Genomic DNA, 25,866 nt, shown 5'->3' with positions numbered 1-25,866 from the left:
AGGGTTAACAAGCATTTTTCTCCCAAATTCTTGTTCACGTCCAAAATAATTTCTTGCAAATTCAAAAATGTAATTGAATTTTTTTCTCTTTTTTTGTACTATTGGCCTATTTTATGCTTCTGAAAATAAAATCTGATTAAAAATTGCCTTGTTATACTTCTTGTTTTCCATCTATAAACTAGGTCGCCCAGTTTGTTAGGTGTATTGAGCAACAAACACAAAAATAGTCATAAGCCCCGCCTAGTCATGACGTCACAATATACGCCGGTTTGGAGAGCCAATGTTTACTTACAAAATAAATGCTGTGTTATGATATGAAATCTGGGCTTAAATCATGTTTGGATCTCTTTCTTTTTTTGGCTATGAATTTAGTTTGAAAGTATAACCTAAGATTATATTTAAGTCACTTGTACCCGTTCCCCACCCCCACCCCTCGGCGGGGTTACCAGAGCCCGCCCCCTCTGCTCTCTCTCCCCGGCAGCCTCCGCCTCTCCTCCCTGGTCTGTCATCCACACCGCTGTTGTTGCAGCCATTTTACCGTGGAGCGTCGGCAACAGCGGCGACCGGAGGATGCCGAAACAGCAGCGTTAAAAGGTAATTTCGCATTTTTGTTGAGTACTTTCATTCGCGTATGTAACCCTCATGTTACCGACTCAGCAAATACGTCGGATAATGTCTGGGCAAGCTGAGGGCCAGGCCGGCCGGGGGGCTGAGGGAGCCTCTGAACTAGTAGCTGCTCAGACAGAGGAAAGATTGCTGGGGCAGTGTTTGGAGACTAATGCTTGTCGCTTGCAGTTCACAAGTCTGTGTGAAAAATGGCGACGTCTTCCTGTAGACCATGAAAGTTGTAAATAACCCCTATGCAGTGAGTACATAAATGTACATTTGGCTACAGTTAAAGGGTGCCAGATATTAGTGTTTAGGGTGCTAAATATCAGTGTGCGTTCGTAAGGGGGGCGCTCGAGAGCTCAAACGACGTATGTTTGCGCACGTTCTGTAGCTTAACCATTATTGGCTTGACTGTTGTTTAGCTGTCTGATGTGTTTTTTGAAGTATGGGGACACCATTTTGGGTTTCTTTGTTCTTATCAGTGCGATGAACATGAGTTTTTTGTGTTGTTAGATTTGCTGCCCTGTAATCATTCAGCCGGTTTATTCTGGCTAGCTAGTATTTAACATCCTGGACTCAAATTGAGAATCTGTGACTAACTAGCTTGTAGTTGTAATCACAGAAAAACTAGTTAACTGTAGCTAGGCTGGCTAACCATTTACAGACAGTGACTAGCTAGCTAGAAACGTGTTTGTCACAAACTGTGACTAGCTAGCTAGAAACGTGTTTGTCACAAACTGTGACTAGCTAGCTAGAAACGTGTTTGTCACAAACTGTGACTAGCTAGCTAGAAGCTTGTTTGTCACAAACTGTGACTAGCTAGCTTGTTCGTCTTGTTAGTCACAAGCTGTGACTAGCTAGCTTGTTCGTCTTGTTAGTCACAAGCTGTGACTAAATAGCTGGAAGCTTGTTAGTCACAAGCTGTGACTAGATAGCTAGAAGCCTGTTAGTCTTGTTAGTCAAAAGCTGTGATTAGCTAGCTAGATCCTTGTTAGTCACAAACTGAGTCACAACTCTGAGTTAGTCACAAAACTCTAGCTAGCTAGTCACAGGTGGTGTCCAACATTACACACACGAGTCACTATAAAGTAGGCGTGGGGGGCAAAACACACAAAGGATCCTTTTTTTTTCTGGAGTGTTTCAGTACTGGCGAATGTTTTCCAGACTATTCAGCACTGTTTTGGCAGACAAGGATGCTTACGGACCAGTTGCATGCTTTATATGTCCCCCCCATTGTCCGCTTCTCAGTCAATCATAAGTCTGCATTCTGACTGTGGCTCATGTGTGAGTGAGATACATAGCAGTCTGAGAAATAGACTAGTGAATAAAGATTTTAATCAAGAATGGACAAAGTATCACAGGTACATTCTTTGCACAGGGAAAGCCAATATGACTCATATTTTCAAGCTAAAGCGTTGATATGAAGTGCCACTAAATATAAAAAATGACCATCCGGCTCAACGTAAAAGCAGATAATTGTAGCCTAATCAAATTTTATTTAAGTGTTATCGAAGTATTCCATAGCTGTTGGTTGTGAAACAGACATTATTACAGTTCCAAACAACTACTTTCTTACTATTTCATGTCACGTCTTTGGGACCTACCAAAGAACAATGAAAAACACAGACTGTATAAAAAATGGACGTAGCTAGGTTTTGGTAGCGGTACATAACTGGTCAGTACTGAAAGTACCAATAAGCTCATGGACAGACGGTGCTCCTATCGGTATTCAACATTGACTTTCCGTCTTATTTAATGACGTTTTCATTCAATCATTTAATTCTAAAGTAGGTGGCATCCCCTAGTGATGATGAAGCCGCCGTCGTCAGGCAATGACGTTGCATTGTTGTGGTCTCATGCTGGAGAAAGTGCATCTTCGTGCTATTTATGTCAAATAAGTCTTAAGTGGGTAACACTAGCGATCTCACAAAACGTATACAAGTTCATCAGTCTATAAATCTGAAGCAATGTAGTGCATTTGATTGCTTTAGCAAAGTGGCTAATGCTAACGGCGTTACTAGCGTTACTGGTGTGTCCACAGTGCAGCCTCCATGTTCCGGTGGCTCTGATAGCAATGCTGCAGATGGGATTAGCCAAACTAAAAATTCAGTTAAAATGCGTGGTTCTTTTAAATAAGCCTGCAGTTATTCAGTCACTGTTGTTAGCGAGCTTCAGTTTTTAGCACTTCTAAATTATGTTCCTATTTAAGCCATATCCAATCAGGCAACAGCCCCAGCTTTATCTGCAGTGGGTAACGTTAGCAGAAGTCAGATACCAAGTTAAACCCACCCTTCATTGCTTAATGAGGGGAAATGACACAGGAAGCAACCACAGAATATTATAGAGCTGTCACCATGGTTACTGTAAAAGATTTCACTACAGAGGATGCCAGTTGGTTGAGGTACGCTAATAAGTGATAGCTCGCCTAAGTATGAATTCTGAGTTGCCATGATAGTCGGAAAACAATTTTTGTATTGCTTATGATGGTCACTGTTAGGAAGATAACCACAGCCCTTAACCCCAGTTACAACCCCCCTTCCGGAGGCACATTATCAGACACCGTATTAAAGACGTATTTATTTTTTTGCACCAAATAATAGAGAGTAGTAGCACTAAGAGAATCGTTATTGATACTGGTAACGATAAAATCGTAAAGACACCCATCCCTAGATGTAGCCACTCTGATGTCATTCACTGCATTCTCAACTGCGTAAATGTCTGAAGCCCTAAGTTCGGGATTTGGCCATGGCCATGTTGGTTGTCTTGAGCCAGAAGTAACCATATTGGATGAGAGGGCGGTGATATAGGGCTGGGGTTGTCCTTGGGAACACGGTCACACACACGGAAATTTAGACAGATCGTGTCTGTATTTATTTAGCGAGGAGACTGCGTCGAAGTTTGTAATACAGGATGGTGCTGGTCAGAGACAGATGATCCATAGTTTGATCCTAGCAGTTTATCCGAATTCATAATGTGATCCAGCAGTGAGCAGTTTATAATCAAGCTCTGCCCTGACTTAATAGGGTTGTGATCGGTCCCGTATTTCCGTGAAAACCCTTCATAAAGCATAAAATACATCTTCACACCCTGTGAATGAGATGAGCCGGAGGTGATCCATGCATAGTCTATCAGAGTTATCGTTCAAGGAGGAGACAGATGTTAGGAGAGGAGCAGATACGACGCAGACCTGTGTGTTTTGATGCTCATACCTGAATCAATAACGTTTTGATCTGTTCGTATTTCTCAATGACTGTATATATAGATGGACAACGCTTCTCCATCTGCTCCCATTGTACATAATTGATGCCAAAATAGCCCCTGCGATAGGCGCTTCCATCTTGCGATGGTGACGTCATTACTGACGTCACTCTACTGCGCAGAGCCAGAGTCTGCACAGTAGAGATTGGCGAGTGAAGCGGCGGTAGCCACTTCCCCTAACCCCTAAGAAAAAAATGAAAGAAATTAAGAACAGAATTAAGATTGCTTTATTTTCTTTTCACAGCAAAAGAAACAGCGATGCTTAGAAGAAATCACTATTATAGACTCCAATGTTGTGATGATGAAAATATAAAACAAATTTGGCTGGCTGGTAGTGGGCTGGGCTTATCAATTAACCCGGTTCGTCACGTGTGCTAAGTTTGCTGGGTAACAGCGTCCAGTGAGAAGTGTGGTGCATGTCTCTGCCTGTATATGATACACTCAAGACAGACGTTTGGACAGATTGCTTGTGTTTCCGCTCTTACAAGCGGTTGTTGCATTGTCGGCATGAACACTTTTGTGAACGTTTATTTCTCTCCGGCATCGTAACGAGCAGGATCTATTGTGTGTGTGCGCGGGTGCGTGTATGTGTGTGTGAGAGAGCTGCACGTGCCCCTCACACACTATGGTGCAGGGAAAAGGACAAAATGAACACTATTGAGAGGCCGAAGGAGGCTATATCCTTGCCAAAGTCAGCTACTGATCTGGCCAATGATAAGCCAGCGATGGTAACTGAGAGGCCGGCGGTGGTGAATGAGAAGCCTCATTCGACCATGGCGGCAAGTCATGCCTCTAACATAGCAACCCATTGGATCGGCTATTGGCTAGGCTGGTCATTAGCTTCTGAGGGTGGCGACTAGCATGCCGATGATAGTAACCCAATGGATCGGCTGCTGACTAGGCTGGTCATTAGCTTCCGAGGCTGGCGGCTAGCACACCAAAGCTAGCAACATTAGCCAGTGATTTGACTGGTCTTATTACGTTGTATTTTACTGGCATATTGGAGCCACCTCCAACTGGACAGACATAGGATTTATCTAGTTACTACGGATGGGGACGAATAATTACTTGTTGTTGACGTCATTATTTGAGTAACGTTACACGACTCGCGCACCCACGTATGCGTTGTTTTCAGCGAAAGTAGTTTAAATCAGTTACATGCAACATGTCAGCCGTGACCAGGAAAGTGTTGTCTGGATGTACTTTGACAAAAAAAGACGACGATAACGCGCTGTGCAAGATATGTGGTGTTAAACGTGTAGTTTGATGCTTAACCACATGCGCTTAAAGCACAAGGAGATGCCAGCGGGACGGACAGTCTCGCATCACATCCTTTGCTAGCTCTGTTAGCACACGCCGTTGTGACGATACCAGAGCGGAGAAGATCAGCCTGCTAATAACGAACTAGTGACTGGAGATATGCTCCCATTAAGTGTTGTGGGAGGAGTGTTGTGAAACACAGAACAGAAGTCCATACAGTCCGCTATCGCTGTGACGTTTGACAACGGAATGTTACAACAACATTAATTGAAGGGCCTGTTAAGGTAGTTTAATGCATTTGAAATTGCACTTGCTTTCCATTGTTTACAATATATTTACATTAATGTGAAAGTGTTGGATAGTAATGTTCTCTTACAGGCATATAGTCTGCTATTTCCGGGCTGGGAGGTCCCTGTCCGACGTGTGTTATTTTTAACGGTAAAAAATATATAATTCTCGATTACTCGTTCATGAGGTAATTTGATTACTTGAATAATTAGATTATTGGAAATGCCCATCCCTACTAGTTACCAGCCTCGGAACATAATGACCAGCCTAGCCAATAGCCTATCCAGTGGGTTGCTAGCTTCAGCTTGCTAGTCGCCAGCCTTGGAAGCTAATGACCAGCCTAGCCAATAGCCGATTAAATGGGTTGCTATGTTAGACGCATGACTTGCCACCCTGGTCGAATGAGTAGGCGGCTTCTCATTCACCACCGCTGGCCTCTCAGTTACTAGTGCTGGCTTATCATTGGCCAGATCAGTAGCTGACTTTGGCAAGGATGTAGCCTCCTTTGGCCTCTCAATAGTCTTAATTTTGTCGTTTTCCCCTGCGACATTGCACATAGGCTCGCGAGAGAGATCTCTCTTCTGGATTGGGAAGATGCATCATAGATGAATGTCTTAATCTGATTGCAAATTTGAAAAGGTTGCTGAAATTAAAAGTGCAAGATAACGTTTTTGTAGCAACAGTAAACAGGAAATGTATTTTCTTAAATTCTCCAGTGCCAAAAGCAGAACTGATAATGCCGGAAGTTAAGTCAATACTGCAGTATTTCATAATTCAGGCCCCGGGCCTGTTTAATACCGGGTTTCAGTACACATCCCTAAGTGAGGGGTTAGCAAACGGCGAGTTGTCAAGGCTAAACAGTCTACACTCGTTGCTGATTCATTAGCTGGTGAAAAAGCTTGTTTAATGTATTTGAATATTGCTGAAGGCTAGTTAACTTAATGTTTCCCACAGAGGAAATTCTTTTTGTGGTGGCTGACCAGAGTTGCCCTAACTAGAAGTCTAAAAGAGTCTCTAAAAGACAGCAGGATCCACCTGTCACTCAAGTGACCCCGCCCATACCATTTAAGGCTTAATATGATTAAAACTGGTCAGTTATATAACAATTCACCCCCATACCATTGTCATGAACAGAGAAATCGGCTATAGAGACCAAATTTTGTTTGTACCAGGCTGTTAACATGTTTATTTCTGCTATAAAAATGGGCATTTAAACATTCGTTTGATAGATTTTTCTTGGCTTCTGGATCCAGCCTCAAGTGGACACTCGAGGAACTGCATTTTTTTGCACACCCGAGTTTGCCGCTTGGCTCTGTCACAGTTCAAGGTTGACTGACCAATTGAAGCGCTGCTTTCGCCGCACTCTGATTAGCTGTTTTGTAGCCACACAGCTGCAGGCAGCACCTGCATTTTCCCTATGAAGGCCACCTGCAAGAGAAACGAAACTGCTTAAAGGTGGAGGGAGGGAGGGTGGTTTCATTCTCTGTACGAGCAGTAGTGACATTATGCTTTCAAACAGGAAATATACTAAGATGTGTTGTTTTGCCTCATTTTTTCAGCCCTGTGTGGAGGGCAGTTGCTGCATTGTTTTTTCCCCCATTAGTCGTGGTTTGAAGTTCATTCCTTTTCAGGTTTTAGTGATCGACTGCATTTAGGAAGAAAATTCAGTCTCTGATTTTACACGGTAAGCAGCAGCGTGTTAGCAACAGTGCTAATGGCAAATGCTGTAATGACTCAGAATGCATTGGAACAGCAAGCAAGGAGGCTCATATTTTGTCGATTTATTTCCTATTATTGTTGTCTGGTGCTATCTGCAAGACACTAAAAAAAATTACAAGGAGAGGCTAGCATACTCAACTAAATCTTCAATGATACTGCCTACTATTACCCTTCCTAATACTAGCTAGGTAACCCGCTAGCTACGTAGCAAAATGATTCTTAAGTCCCACCTACAAAGCTTTGACTGGCCTAGTAACCTTTTCAGTCGTGAAGCACCATAGCAATATGAATCATATAGGAAGTTATGATGATCAGATTTAGATGTCTTGATCAAGGATAGTGCTGCGTGAAAGCGTGATGTTTGAATGGAAGATGTATCCAGATGGTAAAGTAACACTTCGATGGTGTTATCTCGACAGTCAGATAAATCCAGTCAGTTTATTATGGAGCTCAATCAGAATACCCCCACCCCCCCCCCCCAACACACCTGCACCAGCCTTTACCCTCTACCCCTCCCCCTTCCGCTCATCCCCCCATCACTGCCTGCCAAGTTAGCAAATTGCTAACGTAGAAACTCCCTTCGAGCGTCGAGCAGTCATGGTGAATCATGGGAAGTTGGCTTAGTTGTAGTCGCATGTTTTTTTTGTCTGGATTTTACAGCCTCTATTTCTTCTTCTCCTACTCCTTATTTTCTGTCTCCTGTCTCGTCTTCTTTTTCCGTCCTCAATTCTTTCCATCTGTCCTTCTTCTTCTTCCTTGGTGTTGACTTCTATTTTAGAGAAGAGAATTGGGGTCATACGGAAAAAAAGTGGTTTTGTGATTTCATAGCTTTTTTTGATGTTGGAAAATCATAAATTTCAAGGAGAATTGTAGGTCAAAAATGTAGTTCTCTTTAAATTCTTAACTCAAAGCCTGTTTCTTTTCCTGTAACCTGAACCTTTTCTATTTGGTTAAACTTCTGCAAATCGTTGATTTATAATTTATACTGTATTTCTGTATTTCTCATATCTCATTGCTAGTCTTTTCCTGTACGCTTAAGTAGTGTTTTTTGTGATGAAAAATCTCAACCTGCTTTCTTTTAACTGTCAAACATATCGCTCACTGTGAACCTTTGCCGTGGAAAATGTAAACAAAGGCTGTATCTGCAGCGTGCTGTTATAAACCTCATCTGACACTGACCCGGTGGCAGCAGTTACAGCCATTAAAAATACTAATTAGAAATCGTCACTCTCCTAGCCGATGGTCTTGTTTGCGTTTGTAGGTCATAGAGAGGCATCAGTTTATTTTTCAGTCTGTTAAAAATAATGTCTTGTTTATGTATTAACCCTTGTGTGAAACTAGAAATACAATGCGTCTATTTCAGACATTATACCCCCTTGTACACATGGACTCCTGAGTAGTGATGGCGAACACATACCCTACGCGGCCCATGATGACGATAATATCACGAAGCAGCGAGACAATTACTTAATGATACATCATAATGTCTGAATAACTGAAGAATACAAAAGGCCCCATAAAAGGTAAAGTGCAGGAATAGTGTATTTAGCAGTGATGTTGATAGGTTTTCAACGCAGCGAGTCCCCAGATCATGGGTGGTAATTTGAGTATGTCCCTGGGAAATCGAATAGGTCCCCAATAAAACTTTTGGTTCTTGAGAAATTGTAGTGTTAAAGCTCCTGTGAGGAACTCTTGGTTAGTATTGATTTTGGCGCCCCCTGTGGACAAAGCCGTACCTCTTATCTCTTGGCTGATTTTGTGGTGGTGGTGTATTTTAACAAAACATTTAATTTGCTTCCTTTTACAGTCATACATATCACTCACTTGCCAACAAAGGCAGCCTGCAGTTAATCACTTCGTCTGACACCTACCCCCCACCAGCAGTTTCAAGCATCAAAAATAACTACATAGAAATAATCAGTCTTGTGGCTGGTTTACTTTTGTAGGGCATAAAGAGTAATCACAATTAACTTCAGTCTGTTTCATAACCAGTGAAAACTGCTCTCAAGAGCTTTAAACTCCTGTTTGATGTTGGTCTGGTATGATACGGTTATAATTAACAGATATATTCACGTACGTATGAAAATATATCTAAAATTAGGAGAATAAAATTGCAAATTTAAAAAGTTAATTAGAAAACTACTTTTTCATGAACACGTGAACAAAACATTCTCATCCCCCTGACTCAGTCTACAAATAAACTGTCAGCAAGAGTCTGAACAACTACTAAATCAAATGTGATTATAACTGAGTCAATCACTGTTAATCACAAAAATGAAACTCAACAAACACAGAGGAAAGTCTGGTAAAAAATAAAACAAAATGATGCAGATATGTTTGTGGTGCATTGTGAGCAGCCTTAATGTAAATCAAGTCGGTAGCGTTTGTCAATGATTACTTGTACTTATTGAGCGGTAGCGGATATATGCGCAGACGCTGCCTGAGCATAAGAAAATGCCAGCCGCCTTAAGGAAGTATATTTTTCACAGCCAGTGGACTTTGTTTTGTTTATTTCACTACAGCGCATCTCAGAGACGGTAAAACATCAACAACATGAGTGAACATAACATGAGCAGCGAAAACGGGAGTTTGTCAACCACTACGAAGTTTGTATCCTTAATTGTTCAAATGAAATCCGTGGTGACGGACTAGTTGCTGTTGTAGCGGCTAAATTAGCACGTAGCGAGACTGACTGTGACCACACCATCTCGTCTGCGCCAATTAGATGTGCAGAGGACTGAAACAGCAGTGCTCTGACAGCCAGGTTTCTTTTGCTGATTACTGTGATTTTAAAACGAGTTTCACTACAAGCTGTTGTGTTTCGTTCTGTATGGGAAGAAGTATTGTGCTGTAAAAAAATGTGTGCAAAAACATTTCTTTAAATGTTGATGATTGACAGCTCTGTGGACAAATGCGGCTCCTACAGCCGATCTGTTCCGGATTAGCAGAGTAGAGGAGGAACGATGAGAGGAAACATAACTAAAACAATCACTACAGTCGTTGAAGTTTCCATATCTGTGAACGTCTGCTTCAGACCAACACAAGAAGATGTTCTGCTGTTAAACACACAAGCATGCAGGATCCTTTTTGGTTAATGGAAGTGACTACGGCGGCGTCAACTGCCGATCTCTACTGCGCAGACTCTGGCTCCAAATGACGTCCCCATCGCAAGATGGCAGCGCCTATCACGGGCTATTTTGGCATCAATTCTGTACAATGAGAGCCGATGGAGACGCGTCATCCATCTATATATACAGTCACTGATGTAAACCTGTAGCAACTTATGCTTATACTTTTATTTACAGCTTTAACTTGTTTTACGTAAACCTTTACACATCGTAGTGCTTAAACCTTGTAATGGGCAGTGATTGTCACGTAGGACTCTGTGGCCAATGAAGCCTACCCATCGCAGGTGAGTGCAACACTCTCTGCAGACTGGAGTGCATCCTCCACCTTTCCTCTCGTCTCAGCATAAAGAGCTGGAATAGCTTATTCGGTGAACTATTTTCTGCTCTGTATTTCATACCTTAGTTCCAGTGTTTGCAGCATTTAGCGGAAACCTTCATCGATGGAACTGTACGGGCAGCGGTTCTTGCAAATAAACCTAGCGATGGACTTAGTAACGACGGCAGCCCTAGGGGGCGAGAAAGGAAGCTTTGCCCTAAACATAGCCTTCTTCGCTGCAGGCCGACTTAGAACGTAGAGTATTTACCGCTTTCTCAACGATGAGATCAGGAAGGTGGCAATTAAGGTGGCTTTGCATGTTTCGTGGTGTTGCCCACGTACTTTATTTTCACCAGACAGTGCTCGCATATCACCTAGTTTTTTATCAATGTTTGCCCCATCAGTGTTTTTAAGTGGCTCTCATAACTCGAAATAGTCTATTTGGTTTAGGTGGGGAGGGCACCACGGTAGAGCGTGTAGGATGAGGCAGAGGAGTCTTTCGTTTCTGGGTTAAAATCCCTTCAACATGTACATAAAGACATTTACATGATAGACTTGTAATAATAGAAAACATAATAATGGAAACTGAGGCAAGTGGTAAAGAGTATAAAGCTGAGAAACCTCTGTTCAAGGTGAACAACATCGTCAGCCCGCCCACTCACTCGTTCCAGTGTGAATGTTCCAGACTATTACCTGCTGCATTCACACAGCGGCTCACCTCGACTTTACCCCAGTTGGGGGCCATTTGCGTTTACACATGTACCCCCTCAATGACAATGTCAGCAGACCATTTTATTACGTGATTGCTGGCCTGTTAGGCCCTTTGAAATGGAAGAGCGATGTAAGATTGCAATATAGTGAAAGGGGACGATACATTGATCATCTAACAAGTAAAAGATACATTTAATTAATGTTTCCTTTCATGCTATGTTTCTGATTATATGCTAAGTCCTTTTGTTTTTTGTCCTTGAATAAAAAGGATAAAGGTAAGATTTTTTTTTAAGACTCCTTGAAATACCTGGGGGTCTCTTCTGTTGTAGTAGGTTCTAAGACCGTTGTTTCTGCTGTCCCTAAGGTCCGTGTTGCCATGGTGGCTAAAAAGCTCGTTAAGTGAGGTCATAAAGGTGTAGAATTGGTGCTGAACTGAAAGACGGTCACAGTAGCTTCTGCTCGTCAGCTCAGAGTAACGAGCCAGCTGGGGTTGTTCTCTCAGCAGATGTAGAAGCGCTACTGTTACTGTGTGTTGATGTGAGGTGTTTGATTACACTGCTGCTGACAGTTAATGAGCGTCTCCCCCGAGCATTAATATACCTATTAAAAAATATCCACCCTGCAGCCCAGAAGTGCGTGTTCACGTTAACATTTTATATTCATTTGACCCTTATCAGTAACATCTTCGAGTGAGCTCAGCTGCAGACCAAGCTTCAGTTTCTGGATCACATTGAATCACAGCCCAAAACCAGCAGAAACATGATATAGAGGGATGTTCAGATGAGACGAGTCAAGCCTACAACATGTTTGAACTGCTGTGAATGCATTTTAAACAGAGACAATGCTAACATTTTCCAGAGCACTCTCCACCTGGAATGAAACAGGATTGTTTAGATACGAACAGAAAATGTGCTCTTTACAAAACGGGACATCATCCATATTTGTTCTTGTTTTTTGTTGCCCTTTTCAACCTATTCACACGGGAACCATTTTCTCTCTTACACTCAGTGTGTGAAGCTAAAATGCTGCTCAAAACAAAAACATTGCAATGATGTATTCTTGGTTTCAAGTTATATGAACAAAGAATCTGGCAAATCGTTTTGATTTCAACGCTTCCTGATTGCTCAGCAACTGTAAAGACTTCAACATAAAACAACAAATTTGATGGATTTAATGGTGAAGATGATCACTAGATTTTGTTGGCATCCTTCCTGGGGATTTTCTTTTGTGTGATGGTCTTTAAACAAGTGCTTTTTGTATTTTCCTGGCAGGACATGAAACATGGCTGACGCGGCGCGAGGTCCTGTGGTTGGCCGGCCATTGGCTTTCACCAATGAAGAGCGGAGGGCAGTTCACTCCTGGTCCCGGATCTCATCAGCAGGGCAGAACGTCCTCCTGGATGCTCTGAAGATCCTTAGCCCGATGTCACGGGACCTCTCGAGCAGCGAGGAGTTGGTCACCTTCCTGCAGGAGCTGAGAGAGGAGGGCCACAAGCCCACCGTACTACAAAGCAAGGATGTGTACCGCTACCGCTCCTGCACCAACCAACCCCTGACTGAAGACAAGCTGAAGCCACCCAGCAGGAACGCTAGACCCACCGCCAAGAGGAGGGCAAAGAGGCCCCTGACCAAGAAGAGGGACGTGCACCCATCCTGGAACATCTCTGGGAGGAGCAACCCCCGAATTCATGGGGTCCGCCCTCCAGAGCTGCTGGTGGATCATCGAGCCATCATCTGCAGCAAGACACCCAATCGGACTGTAGAGAAGTCGCAGGGCCTGGAGGTGCGGCCATGTCTGAGACTGACCAACATTGAAGGCCTGTCTGGCTTCCACACGGCCAGACTCCAGATCCACACTTCCTGGGACTCATCCTCTGAGGCGCCCTCTGTTGCCTTTTCACAGCAACAGCACCCTCCAACGCTTTCAGGAATACCTTCGCAGCCTTCTCAAAACGGTGTTGGAACTCCCCCCAAAGCTGTGGCCTTGTTCAGCCAGAAGAGCCTGTCCTGTCCCATCCGGTTGGACGGTGCGCTCATTGGTGATTCTGCGCCGGTCTTTTACGCTAATGGCCGGGCGTTTCCAGAGACTCACACAGAGCTGACCAGCAATGGTTGGAGGAGCAACGGCCTACACAGGGACAGTCGGCCTCCCAAGGAACTGAACACTCCGACTCGGCAGAGAAACGGCTGGAAGGACAAAAAAAGTTTTAGATGGAAAGTGATAAAGGTGGATGACTCTCGCTCTGTGGCTGACGCCTGCAGAAAAGCACAGAAGATCCTCCAGGTCAACCTGTCTCCAGTGATTCAGATCCAACCTCTCCAGCATGTGCTGAGAGACTTCAGATACCAGAATAAATGACAATTCCCCCAACACTCAAACATTGTTTCCCTTAGCAGATGTTAGTGTTTTACATCCGTTAGCCTCCACCTGGCTGAGCGCCAGTGTTCATGGCAGATGTCTTTCATGGGTTTTTGTGATCTCTGCTGAGTGCTAGAGGTTGAGATGTTGGACTCCGTCTGTGAAAGTTCTGGTTCCTGACAGGCACTTTGGTTTGAAAAGCATTTGAAATAAGGTGAAGCTTTTCCCAGCAGGCTGGGAAATGACTATCGGCCACATGCTGGTCCATTTTCACTGTCCATGTTAGTTTACGCTACTCAGTACTTCCACCAACCATCATTCTGCTTTGAGTTGACTGGCTGCTGGCCAAAGTTGCTGATGAATTTGGGTAGCAGCATCCACTGTGACTGTTAAATCAAAGATCAATTTTCTGCCCATCATCAAGGCACTGGGAGTGGCTAACAGGTGTTGAAGAGTATTTATAACCCAACTGAAGTATAGCGCCATTTTGTTAAAAGTATTTCTTACTTCTAGCGCTTAAAATAGTGCGTTATACTATTTTCCACTGGAAAGTAAGAGAAAGATAAGGTGGGATACTATAATCTCATTTGACACCAAGAAGAACTGTTGGATAAGCAGGGCGGGTTTCAACACTCTTCAGACGAGCAGACGTGGTGATTGGTTGGCTCCAGCAAAACAAATGAGCTTAACTAAAGGAGGGGAAAAGAGAAAAGTGTTTAGTTTGTCTTCCTGTTTTGTATTTTTTTTTTGTTGTGTTTTCACTGGAAATCAGAAAGCCTCTTGGAGCGAGTACAGCAGGGTATCTGACCCGCGGCCCAGACAGAGATAGATCGATATCTGTGAGATTTGTTTGAACGACAGTCCTTCACAAAGTGTTCCTTTTGGTTTGGTTTATCCACACATGGAGACAAAAGACTTTTAGAGTATTGCTGACTGTTGGGAAGTTTTGATGTCTTACTGTGACAAAACTGCAGCTAGAGTTACTGAGTATTTAACACAACCTGGGCCTTGTTAAAACATTTGACTTCTGATATGAATCTTTTAATTTAAATTGTGGGAAAAAATCAAGAAATAAGAATTCTGAGTTTATTTGTACCCAAGTTTTCTCATTATTTAAATGTATCTTAAAGTTTCTGAGATAATTACAAAGTGGATTCTTTGAATTAGGACGTTTCCCCTTTTAGTTCTTTCATTCTATTATGTGGCCCTGGGCTGTCAACAGCTTCTCATGTTTTAAACAAGATTTAAAAAATACAGACGTAAACTTACGCTGGGAAATGATCATCAACTGCTGGTTGAAAGCTGCTCAACATGAACATTTGTCCAATGCATTTCTGTTCTCAGACAACCAACTATCAGTTGGAGTCCTGATGGAAGACATTTGTTTGGCTGATCATTAAATGTTTTATGGTGAAATGTGTTCACTTTAGCTGCGGCCAGTTAAGTTAAATGTAAAACTGCAGCATAAGAAAGTTTTATGTCTCATCAGAACTCATCAAAATCAACTTTATAGTTTGTTGAATCCCTCAGATGTGAGATAACAGTTTTGGCCAAACTTAAAACAAAAAAAAGCACTTTGAGAGTGTGACAGTGAGTCATTGTTGCTTGTTCCTGAACATTAAAGTCAATAGTTAATGATTTCTAAAATTTGGTTTGACTTACTTTGAACCCACACTGGTGTTTGCTACAGGTGCTAACTTTTCAACATTGATGCTAACTTTAATGACTGTCACAAGAATGTAGTCATGGTTCTCTTTTTCTGGTTCAGATTGGAGTATTTAAGAGCTGTGACTTCCTGTGAGTTATTCCCCAAGGGACTGATTGCATTGCAGCCCCTTGCAGGTTGGGATGAGCATGTCAAACCGCCTTGTGTGCTTTCCAAAGGATTTCTACTGTGAGGAACCACCTGAATCCGTTTTTATGTTTTCATATGTGAGAAAATCCAGTGTATTCCCCTTCAAATTCAGTTTGAGATGTTTGGGCAAAACCACATTCCACTAGATGAAGATAATGTTTTTTTGACCTTGGAAGCAGTTCTCGAAAATCTTAACTCCTTACTTGCCTTTTCCTAAGGTTCTACTGATCTTAAGACCATTAAATGTGGTTTAAAATCTCTGGGAAAAGACAGTAATCATACCTAGATTTACCTTTTCATTATTTCCATTTTCCCAAAACAAAAAACTAAAAGGATTATTAGAAATATTCAGAAATCTTTAAAGTCCAGTCAAACAGAACTTTTGTTTTACAGCCATCTAAAATATAAAATGTAATATAAAAACTGGATTTCCAAGCATCTGTTCCATGTTTGAATGTTTTGGAGACTGTTGAAAGAATAAATGAGATTTAAAGTGGAAATCAGAGGTTTTTTGATTTGACATCTATGTACTATGAATTACCGGTTTGAGAAAGTTTGTCTGTTACGGTGAATATTATGTTCTCGAAGAGTCTGCCCTCCTTCCCCTCGGATCTGTCTGTACGAATTCATGCCCATTGACAAATCCCCTTTTCTAGATCTTCTTTCTGTTAGTCTTGTTTGTGAAACACTTGTATAAAATTGTATTTCCTACATGATCTTTGAAAACTTTTTTGTTCAATAAAACTGATATGAAAAGAACATTTCCCCCCCCCCTCAGCCGCAATATATCTCATCATGTGACGGGAGTTTTAGTTAACTGTCATGTGAATTGTTTGTTTTAGACCCTTGACCATCCAGGCCAAAAGTTGTGCATCATACTTAACAGTAATGGGATTCTGGCAGAATAATTAACCCACTATTTTGACAATGTAGTTTAATTGGCAGTTTCAAATAGGCCTATCATCAGAGAAAACAAGCAAGATGTCAAATTGTCCTTTAGGGAATTATGAGTTGTTTTTGAAATTTTATGAATGATTAATTTCAGTACAGGTCAGCACACGAGTTTGTCCCTCATTAAAAACTATCTGGTTCCTTGAGATAAATACAAAAATGCAGTTAACAGAACCCAGTGATGTTGCTTAAAAGGCTATGTTAAAAAAAAATGGGTGAAATTGCTTTTTAGGAATACAGTTAAATTTGTTGGTCATATGGAATGATCTTGTTGAAAAAAATGGTCTAGAGTATTATGAGATGCTAATTAACTGAATTAATAGATAGCTGTAAAAATATTACTTTATTAAGGTTCCTAAATAATGTTTGTCTTGTATTTGAATCAGCTGTATGAATGAACATTACTAAAATTATGCCAAACATTCCTTTTAAATGTTGGGCGTCTAATAAGTTCAAACTGAGACATATTGAACTAAATGAATGTCTCATCACCCCATCAGACAGCATTTCATGGAAACTGTCTGCAACAAAATGCTGTGTATCATGTAATCTTTATTTCCTAAGAAACATAAATTAAAGAGCACTTAAGGAATGAACAGAGCGTCCCTGAAGGAGCTGAACAAATTAATTGACTTAATAAACGTATAATCATAACACACACAACCCTTCTGCATGCTGCCGTTAAAAAGAGGAAGACGTGAGGCTGGCTAATTGTGCTGCTACGTCATGTCAAACATGAGCAAGGTAAGGTGAAATTAATCAAAATTAATTTGATCATCGTTGTGAATCAACAAAAATCTAGGGAAAAGCTGCAGCCATTCACTGTCCTTACAACCAAAAATGTATTGGTAGTCTGAAAACTGAAACGACGGAGAGCTAAAAGTAAACGTTAGCTCGTTTTTTAGTTGCGGTGTAGCACTTCCGGTTTGCAGCCGCCATCTTGGAGCGGGGTTCTGGTCAGTTGAGTTCAGAGAGAGGACATGCCAGACTGCTATACGGCTTGTGGTTGCTCTAAGAAAATATTAATGTCAAAATTAAGTGCCAGGGGAATAATTACATTCACCTTGTTATATGTAATTACAACAGTTCCGAAGGTGTTAAATTTGATCTATCACAATAAGTCATCAGCTAATAGCACTTTAGCTAGCAGCAAGCCAGTTGCAGCAGTGCAGAGGAGAGATGAGTTCTGGTTAATTAAAATTCACTCACAGCAGCTGGACATCTTTAGAGCATGGATAATGACCACCTTGCCTAAGCTGCCTTCATGAAGCAAGAGGGGAATGCCCATCTTCATACTGTAAGTTTTATTGCATCTGTTTACAGTTGTGAAAGTATTTCTGAATACGTTTTTTAGCCTACATTTATACTTGTACTTTCCTTGAGTGTCTGTTTTGTGCTACTTGAGCTTCTACTCCACATTAATTTAGAGGGAATAATTGAACATTTTATTTTCTGTACATATAGCTGATAGTTTTAGTTGATAGTTACTTTATGAAGAATTTAACTTGCAAACCATACAAAATAATGTTCTTTGTTTTAAATTGAACTACAGTACCAAAGAATAGTTATACAAGTACTCTAGAAAATATTATTGAAGTATGCTACTTGCCCTTGTAATTTCTAGCCTATAATAATGATTCAATGATATATATTATTTATTATATTCTATTTTAATACTTTTCAAAACCAAACAATTAATCAAATCATGAAGGTAGTCAGAAAACAATCACCAAAACAAGAACCATTCGCTTCTCCTCAACCATTAAAATCCTGCTTTTACAACAATGCATGGGAAATAAGCAAGATGCCAAGCTAGCCGGTTTCTGACCTTTGGTACAGTGAGTTCTTATAGAAACCTAAAGTAGAAAAACCAGGAAGAAAATATGTCAAATTATCAATAGAAGCTTCTCAAACCTTTCTTCCAGCCTAAGGCACACCTGTGCAATAATCATGCTGTCTAATCAGCATCTTGATATGCCGCACCTGTGAGGTGGATGGATTATCTCGGCAAAGGAGAAGTGCTCACTAACACAGATTTAGACAAATTTGTGAACAAGATTTAAGAGAAATAGGCCTTTTGTGTACATAGAAAAAGTCTTGGATCTTTGAGTTCAGATCATGAAAAATGGGAGCAGAAACAAAAGTGTTGTGTTTGTATTTTTGTTCAGTGTATAAATAGGAAACCTGCAAGTTTTGTACATGTTTGTTTGTTGTGCATTTTACACAGGGAGCAGGTCTTTATGATAAATGTGTTAATGACAGTAATTTTGTCTGGGATGTCAGGTTTTGAGTACAGTGTGAAGTCAACATTGACTAGCCCAAGCTCAGATCTTCAGTGTCTATTTAGGTCTTTGACGGGCCTTGACTTTTTAGGATATTTGGATTCGGGGCTAAATTCAACTAAAACCCTTGTCACCCGGCTCTGCAGCCTGACACAAGCAAGAAGTAACACTGCGCCTGCTATCAGACCAAGAGTATGACACTACACGTTTTTACTGACTTGTGTGACTCATGTTTGTTTTGCTCAAAACAGGTCGTACAGGTGTTTTCTGTCTTCAGTCTTCAGGAATGTTTGTTAGTTCGAGCTCAGTTTAGATTTTCTCACAATGTACCAGCTGCCGTCTCGTCCTCAGTGCCGGTAATAAAACTGTGAGAAAATTCTGCTACAATCACACAACAGACTGATGCTTTTTACACATTTATATACTTAAAGATTTTGGGAGATGTGCCGCATAGATGAACCTGGAAATGCTGACCACTGAACAAATTTCTGTCCAAAAAGAAATCCCCAAAGTCCGTGGAAACTGGTGACTCGTTCTCATTTGAAAATGACTTGCGTTTAAACTTTTACAGGTGTGGCAGAAATCTAATAATGACCTTTTAAGTTATTAGTTTATTCATAAAATATGGCTGTACAGGGTCAGGTTAACAACTATTTTCAAAAACGCACAACCTCCAGCTCTCAACCAGTATGCCGCTGGTAAGGAGAATAACTTCTTTGGTGTTTTCCTGTGTGAGAGATGATTTGAGGCATCACTTAGAAATTGCTGAAGACAAATGCGTGCCCTCTGTTTGGAAGCGATATCGGTCATGGTGAGGGACAGCCCAATGGAAGCAAGGCTGAAGAGAGGTAAGCTGCTTTTAGACAACAAATTATAATTTATTAAAATCAGTAAAGATAAAAAAAATGGAGAGTTAAAAGTAAGCTAGTTTTTTAGTAGCTCTATGAGCTTACAGTAGGCTACTTTAGCTAGCAGCAAGCTGTCAGAATTAATGCAGGTGAAAAGGAGTGCTGGTTAGTGTTTAAATGCAGATGTATCAGCTGAACACTTTGATGTTGACCAGTTTGCTTCCATGGAACAAGAGAGGAATGTGTTGTCCCTTTGTAAAGTGTCCAAAATGTGCTAAGAAAATCTTATAGGAAAATAGGAGAGGACGGGGGGATTACTTGGCTGGTTAAGTGAGTTTTGCTGTTGCTGAGGAGCACAGATATTATACAAAACCTTCCCTCCTATGATAAATATAATTTTGTTTTCTTCTTTTAGGTCTGTCACAAACCACATATGGTACTCATCTGCACCATACAGAGGAAGCAGGTAAATGAGACGCATTGACCTTTGTATTCATTCACTGATTTACTACATATTCATTTATGGACTGTGTAATCTGGTCAAAGCCACATGTCTTCTGAAGGTCTTTAAAAACATGCACCTGTTCAAACCATAGACTGTATAAAAAGATGGACGACATGACAGCTCCCTAAAAGTGAAGCCAAAACATTTCAGGCGCCCCCTGCTGACTGGCTGCAGTATGAGTCATAAAGCCCGCCTCCTCCGTGTTAACAGGTAGGACTTGACTCAAACTATAAAATCAAAATACAAGCCCGATAAATTTTTCTCAAACATGGTTTCTGTCATTATAGTTAGTTCTTATCATGCTGATTTACGTCCAAGTGTTCATTTTTCTGACAAGTTTATTTTTAATTAGTTTTTTGATGCTGTCAAAATGATGATTGACAGCTCTGTTGACAAATTCGGCTCCTGCAGCCGATCAGTTCCGGGTGAGCAGAGCGGAGGACGATCCGCGAGTAGAAACGTAACTAAAATATTCACTACAGTCATTGAAGTTTCCATACCTGTGAACGTTAACCTCAGACCAACACAGAGAAGCTGTTCTGCTGTTAAACACGCCGGTGTGTGGGATCCTTGCTGTTTTTTAGGTAAGTTAAGTGTTTGTTTGGGTTAGCGGAAGCCAATCTCTACTGCGCAGACTCTGGCTCCGTATGACGTAGCCATCGCAAGATGGCAGCTCGTATCACAGGGGCTATTTTGGCATCAATTTCGTACAATGTGAGCAGATGGAGACGGGTTGTCCATCTATATATACAGTCATTGGTTCAAACAGGTGAACATTGTACTTCGCATCAGTCACATTGAAGTAGCATTTTGAAAACAATATATATTTGTTACACTTGACAGGTCTGCTGAACACTCTGCAGTGTTGAAGAAACAGGAGGTAACACTTCTACTTGGGCACAGGGACAGAGGGCAACTTGGTGTTTTGGAGCACACGGAAAATATTCTGAAGAGAAAGCCTGCCATGATCAGCAAAAGCAGAAAACTCATAGATTGATACACTGAACAAAAATATAAACACAACACTTTTGTTTTTGCTCCCATTTTTCATGAGCTGAACTCAAAGATCTAAGTCTTTTTCTATGTACACAAAAGGCCTATTTCTCTCAAATATTGTTCACAAATTTGTCTAAGTCTGTGTTAGTGGGCACTTCTCCTTTGCCGAGATAATCCATCCACCTCACAGGTGTGGCATATCAAGATGCTGATTAGACAGCATGATTATTGCACAGGTGTGCCTTAGGCTGGCCACAATAAAAGGCCACTCTAAAATGTGCAGCGTCTTGATATGCCAGACCTGTGAGGTGCATGGATTATCTCTGCAAAAGAGAAGTGCTCACTAACACAGATTTAGACACATTTGTGAACAATATTTGAGAGAAATAGGCCTTTTGTGTACATAGAAAAAGTCTTAGATCTTTGAGTTCAGCTCATGAAAAATGGGAGCAAAAACAAAAGTTCTGTTTAAATTTTTGTTCAGTGTAGATAGATGGATAGATGTACCTTATTGATCCCAAAATAGGAAATTGTGGCGTTACAGCTGCAGGTTATCAAAGCGACTACAGCACAGTAAAAATAACCCTAACACTAGAAGAAGGAATATGTACATCCAGGAATTCTAACAGCAATAATAAATAATAACCTCAACTATATTCACCTAAAATTTAAAGTAACATATAACTAAATATAAACATTTCTGAAAAGTAAACTCAAGTAAATCTTAATATAAAACTAACATATAATGTAAATGTAAACACACATTACAGGGAGGTAGAGGTGTTAATGTACCATACAGTTTTCACAGTTGTAAATGTGCAATTACAGTGTATAGGATGTTAATGTGCATATTGTGGAGGAATACATTTTCATATTGAGGTTTAATTTTTTAACACAACATACATGTATATGTTTTAGAACATTTATCAAAGATACAATCTTTTTTTATGTGCTGAAAGAGTGGACTAACTGCTTTGTTTGGAGCAGACCACAGGCTATGACAGGCTGGGGCCCAAGCTGGAATTTACGTCTGTTCTGCCCTTCGTCCTAAACTCCCTTTTCCTTTTTTTCCTATTTAAATCATAGAGGACCAATCAGCTTGCCTAAATTCATCTGTGTTAAGGGTTAGGCTCATCAGACTCCTTTGTTTCATGGAGACTGTTGCCTTTAAAATTTAATGTGTATTGCTTCTCTTATGCTTGCTGTGTTAGTTTAAACCTATTAAGACATGGCACATGTGAAAAAGTGGATGTTATCACTCCAGCTCCCTCTGTTGTGGCAGGAAAGGCCAAGGCCTTGGACCAGACAAAGTGTGACCCTCCCTTGGCAACATAAAAAAACAAAGTACAGTTGAAGTTTTCAAAAACAACAGACAGGATCTGATTCAGCGGGAGTTTATTGATGTACAGCCCAGCTAATACAACAACATCCTCTGAGTAATCCCGGGATAGACTGACACTGAATTGTATGTCTCTATTGTAAACACTGCACAGCGTTCCTCCTGTTCCCCTGCAAATCTCATGCAAATTCTGCTCTTTACTGCACCATTTTTTTATTATCTCACCCCTTGCTGATTTATAACAGTGTCAGGTTTAGACTGGAGCTTCTGGAGCTAATCGTGTCATGCATGGCTACAAGTGACAGACAAATGCTCTGGAATTTACCTGTTCCTGACACAGTTATCTCCGAGTGTAAGACAGTATGGATTTTTTTTAAAAACATCAAAAGTAATTATTTGAAAGCTTTATCTTAAATGCACACTGTTACCAAGATATAGAGAATACATGTTTTTCACTTAAATAACATGGTTGTTTCACAAATTAGATGAGTATGGTTTTCAAAAATTACTTCAACACCTCGACCTGCTCTTCCTGCAAATATTGCAGCTTTCCCAAAACCACATAAAAAGAAAGCAGCTGCAAAGCACCAATCAACTATTTCCAAATAGACTTAATGAGAAGTTTTGCAAAGTGAGTAAAGACAAATAAAATACTGAACAATTTGATTATGTTCATTGTGTTTCTTTGCTAGCAAACCCTGAAACAGTCATTGTTGTTGAAACTAGTGTTTTTAAAGCGCATACTGCTTCTCACTTAAAAATAGAGATAGACCGATATGGTTTTTTCAAGGATTATTAGTAGTCAAGGAGGCCGATAACCGATATTTGGAGCCGATATTCATTTGCAGTAAAAGTTAAAATATTGGCATCAAAATTTTGAATAATACAAACTCCAACACTTAACCTTGTTTAAATGCCTTTTAAGCATATGTTTATTAAACAAACAAACAAAAAGCGTAGGGAGTTCCCAGGGTCAGCAGCATCTCTTATGAAGTTAACTGAAAATTTAAATAAATAAATAACTTCCTGAAGTTTATAAAGTAAATAAAACAAAGTTAAATAAAATTTGCAAAGAAATGAACTCTTATCGGCCGATAATCGGTCTATCCCTACTTAAAAACCATATATGCATCTATCAGTTTTCTTCTGCTTATCAGGTCCAGGTCACTCCCCAGCAATGTTTTCCAGCTGCTCTTTTGTTGCTGTTGCTCGCTTACAAAACGGCAATAAAAATGGCTCCTGCCTACCTGAACGCCCTCATCAAGGTCTACACTCCGTCCCGCCCACTACGCTCTGCCAATGAAAGGCGCCTGGTACTCCCATCACAACAGGGCCCTAAGTCACTAACTAGAATCTTCTCCTCAGGAGTCCCCAGGTGGTGGAACGAGCTACCAAACTGCATTCGGTCCGCAGAGTCCCTTTCACCTTTAAGAAGCTAAAGACGCAGCTCCTTCATGAACATTTCTGCACTTCATGATATTGATGCTATTGATGATGATGACATTGAGGATGTTAATTAGTATTTTCATAATAATGATGATGACGACTGTATTGATCTTGTTGATGCTGCTGCTGCTGATAATTATAAAAAAAAAAAAACGCCCTGTGCACTGCCTGTTGGCACCAGTGTCGCACTTGAAGCCGTTTGTTGGCACTTACAGACTTTGTTCCCTCCTGTCTTGATCGTTGCTTGTGTCGTATTAACTCTCAGATGTACGTCGCTTTGGACAAAAGCTTCTGCTAAATGAAATTGTAACATCGGTCATTACTCTTGGGGGATCTCAAGTGTTCCAAGGTCGGAGGAGGTACATAATCCCTACAGCAGAGGTGAAGGTTGGCGTGTAAATGGATGCGTACATTGAAAGCTTTGCCTTCCCGCTCTGTTCTCTCTTCGCCACAAAGGTTCGGTACAACGACTGCATTACTGCTAACACTGCAAAAATCAGTTGGCCCACATCACCATCCATTTAACTGTCACTCATGAACAAGAGCCTGAGATACTTGACCGTCTTCACTTACCACTGGAGATAGTAACTTACTCCCCACCCAAAGGGAACAATCTAACGTTTTCTAGCAGAAATCCATGGCATCAGACTTGGATGTGCTATGTCTCATCCCAACTGCTTTACAATCCACCACCCAAGTGCCCTTAGGAGGTCAGAGTTTAATGAGCCCAACAGAGCCACATCATCTTCAAAAAGCAGAGATACAATTGTGAGGTTCCTAGTCTGGACAGTCTCCTCTCCCAGTCGACATCCCTGGTCCCCGTCACACTGCCACAGTTTCTCCCATCGGAGACTTGGGTGAGGATTTTCCTGGATCTTCGAACTCTGTCTCCTTATCAGAGGACATTTTGTAGGGGGTTTAGGAAGTCTTCTTTCCTCCACTTGAAACTCTCCCCTTCTGAATCATCTATTGGTTTGCTAGTTTACTGAAACTTCCTTGAGGCCAACCAAAAGTACCCCTGAGCTCTTTGTAATCTACCTGAATGAACGTCCTCCCCGAAGTTTGCCACACTACCAAAGGTAATCAGTAAAATGGTCCTTTAAGGAATTTAAGTGTTTTTATAGGAGGAAATGAGTTTTAAATTTTGTTCCTTGGTCAAAGCTCTTGAGTCATTCTTTCAAAATGGCCTCGGACCTTACTTTACTTACTTGCTGTCTAATCTAAAATAAAACTGAATAAAAAACACTGGGTGATCGTGAGATATTAATGTTGAAACACAATGATACATAATTGTCTTATTCTTAGTGCCACTAAAGGCTTGGCTTCAACCAACCAGGTAAGGGAAGAAACATATCAGGTAAAAAAAAGTAAGTATAGTACAAGTACAGCTTGCATCTATCTCAGGTTTCAGCAACAGATGGAACTCAGTATTCGGATGTTGTGGCCTGTGGGTGGCTGGTATAGTCCCTAGGCTTACAGTTAATTAATTCCCTGAGGTGTAACCAAATAATTTCTAGGTGTGACTCCCAACAAAAGACATTCGAGAGCCACTGCTTTTAAACCTTTTGTTACTCAAGTTTCTCCGATAATCACGGTTCATGGTTCGTCCTGCTGTAGAAAGACAAACAAGAATGCACTAAAAGTATACTTGTCACTTTTGACTGAATATTTTGAGTCACTATGATGCCACAACTCCGAAAAGGGAAGACCCCTTTGCATTGCCGTCTGTTGAAGTCGGACCAGTGAAGAAAATGGTGAATTTTTTCATACACAAGGATACAACACAAAGTTAATGTGTTGTTCTTTGTATCCCTGCTAATTAACCCAGATGTTTGTCCAGAACCCGGGTCCAAATAGACAATCCACTGTGTATTTTATTATTTGTTTCTGCTTTAGACCGTTATCGACATGAAACAAGTTTTGTTTTGTTCACTTTGTTCAGTAGATAACCGCTTGATTGCAAGAAATGACTGCATCTTGTCTCGGTATTGACTCTG

General features: G+C 40.9%; 1 protein-coding gene across 1 annotated transcript; it reads left to right on the top strand.

Annotated features, from left to right (window-relative positions):
* The first annotated feature begins 544 nt into the window (after nucleotides 1-544).
* On the top strand, nucleotides 545-16,002 carry ccdc71 (coiled-coil domain containing 71). Its single transcript, XM_069678370.1, has 2 exons — nucleotides 545-594; nucleotides 12,561-16,002. Exon 2 carries the CDS (start codon nucleotides 12,571-12,573, stop codon nucleotides 13,645-13,647), a length of 1,077 nt encoding a protein of 358 aa, XP_069534471.1. The 5' UTR covers nucleotides 545-594; nucleotides 12,561-12,570; the 3' UTR covers nucleotides 13,648-16,002.
* The last annotated feature ends 9,864 nt before the right edge of the window (nucleotides 16,003-25,866 follow it).

Source organism: Semicossyphus pulcher, unplaced genomic scaffold (genome assembly GCF_022749685.1).
Source record: "Semicossyphus pulcher isolate SPU_LCO1_2020_fin unplaced genomic scaffold, fSemPul1.0.p SCAF_3, whole genome shotgun sequence".
NCBI lineage: Eukaryota > Metazoa > Chordata > Actinopteri > Labriformes > Labridae > Semicossyphus > Semicossyphus pulcher.
Note: the sequence above shows the minus strand (reverse complement) of the source record. Positions and strands in the feature narration are given on the sequence as shown.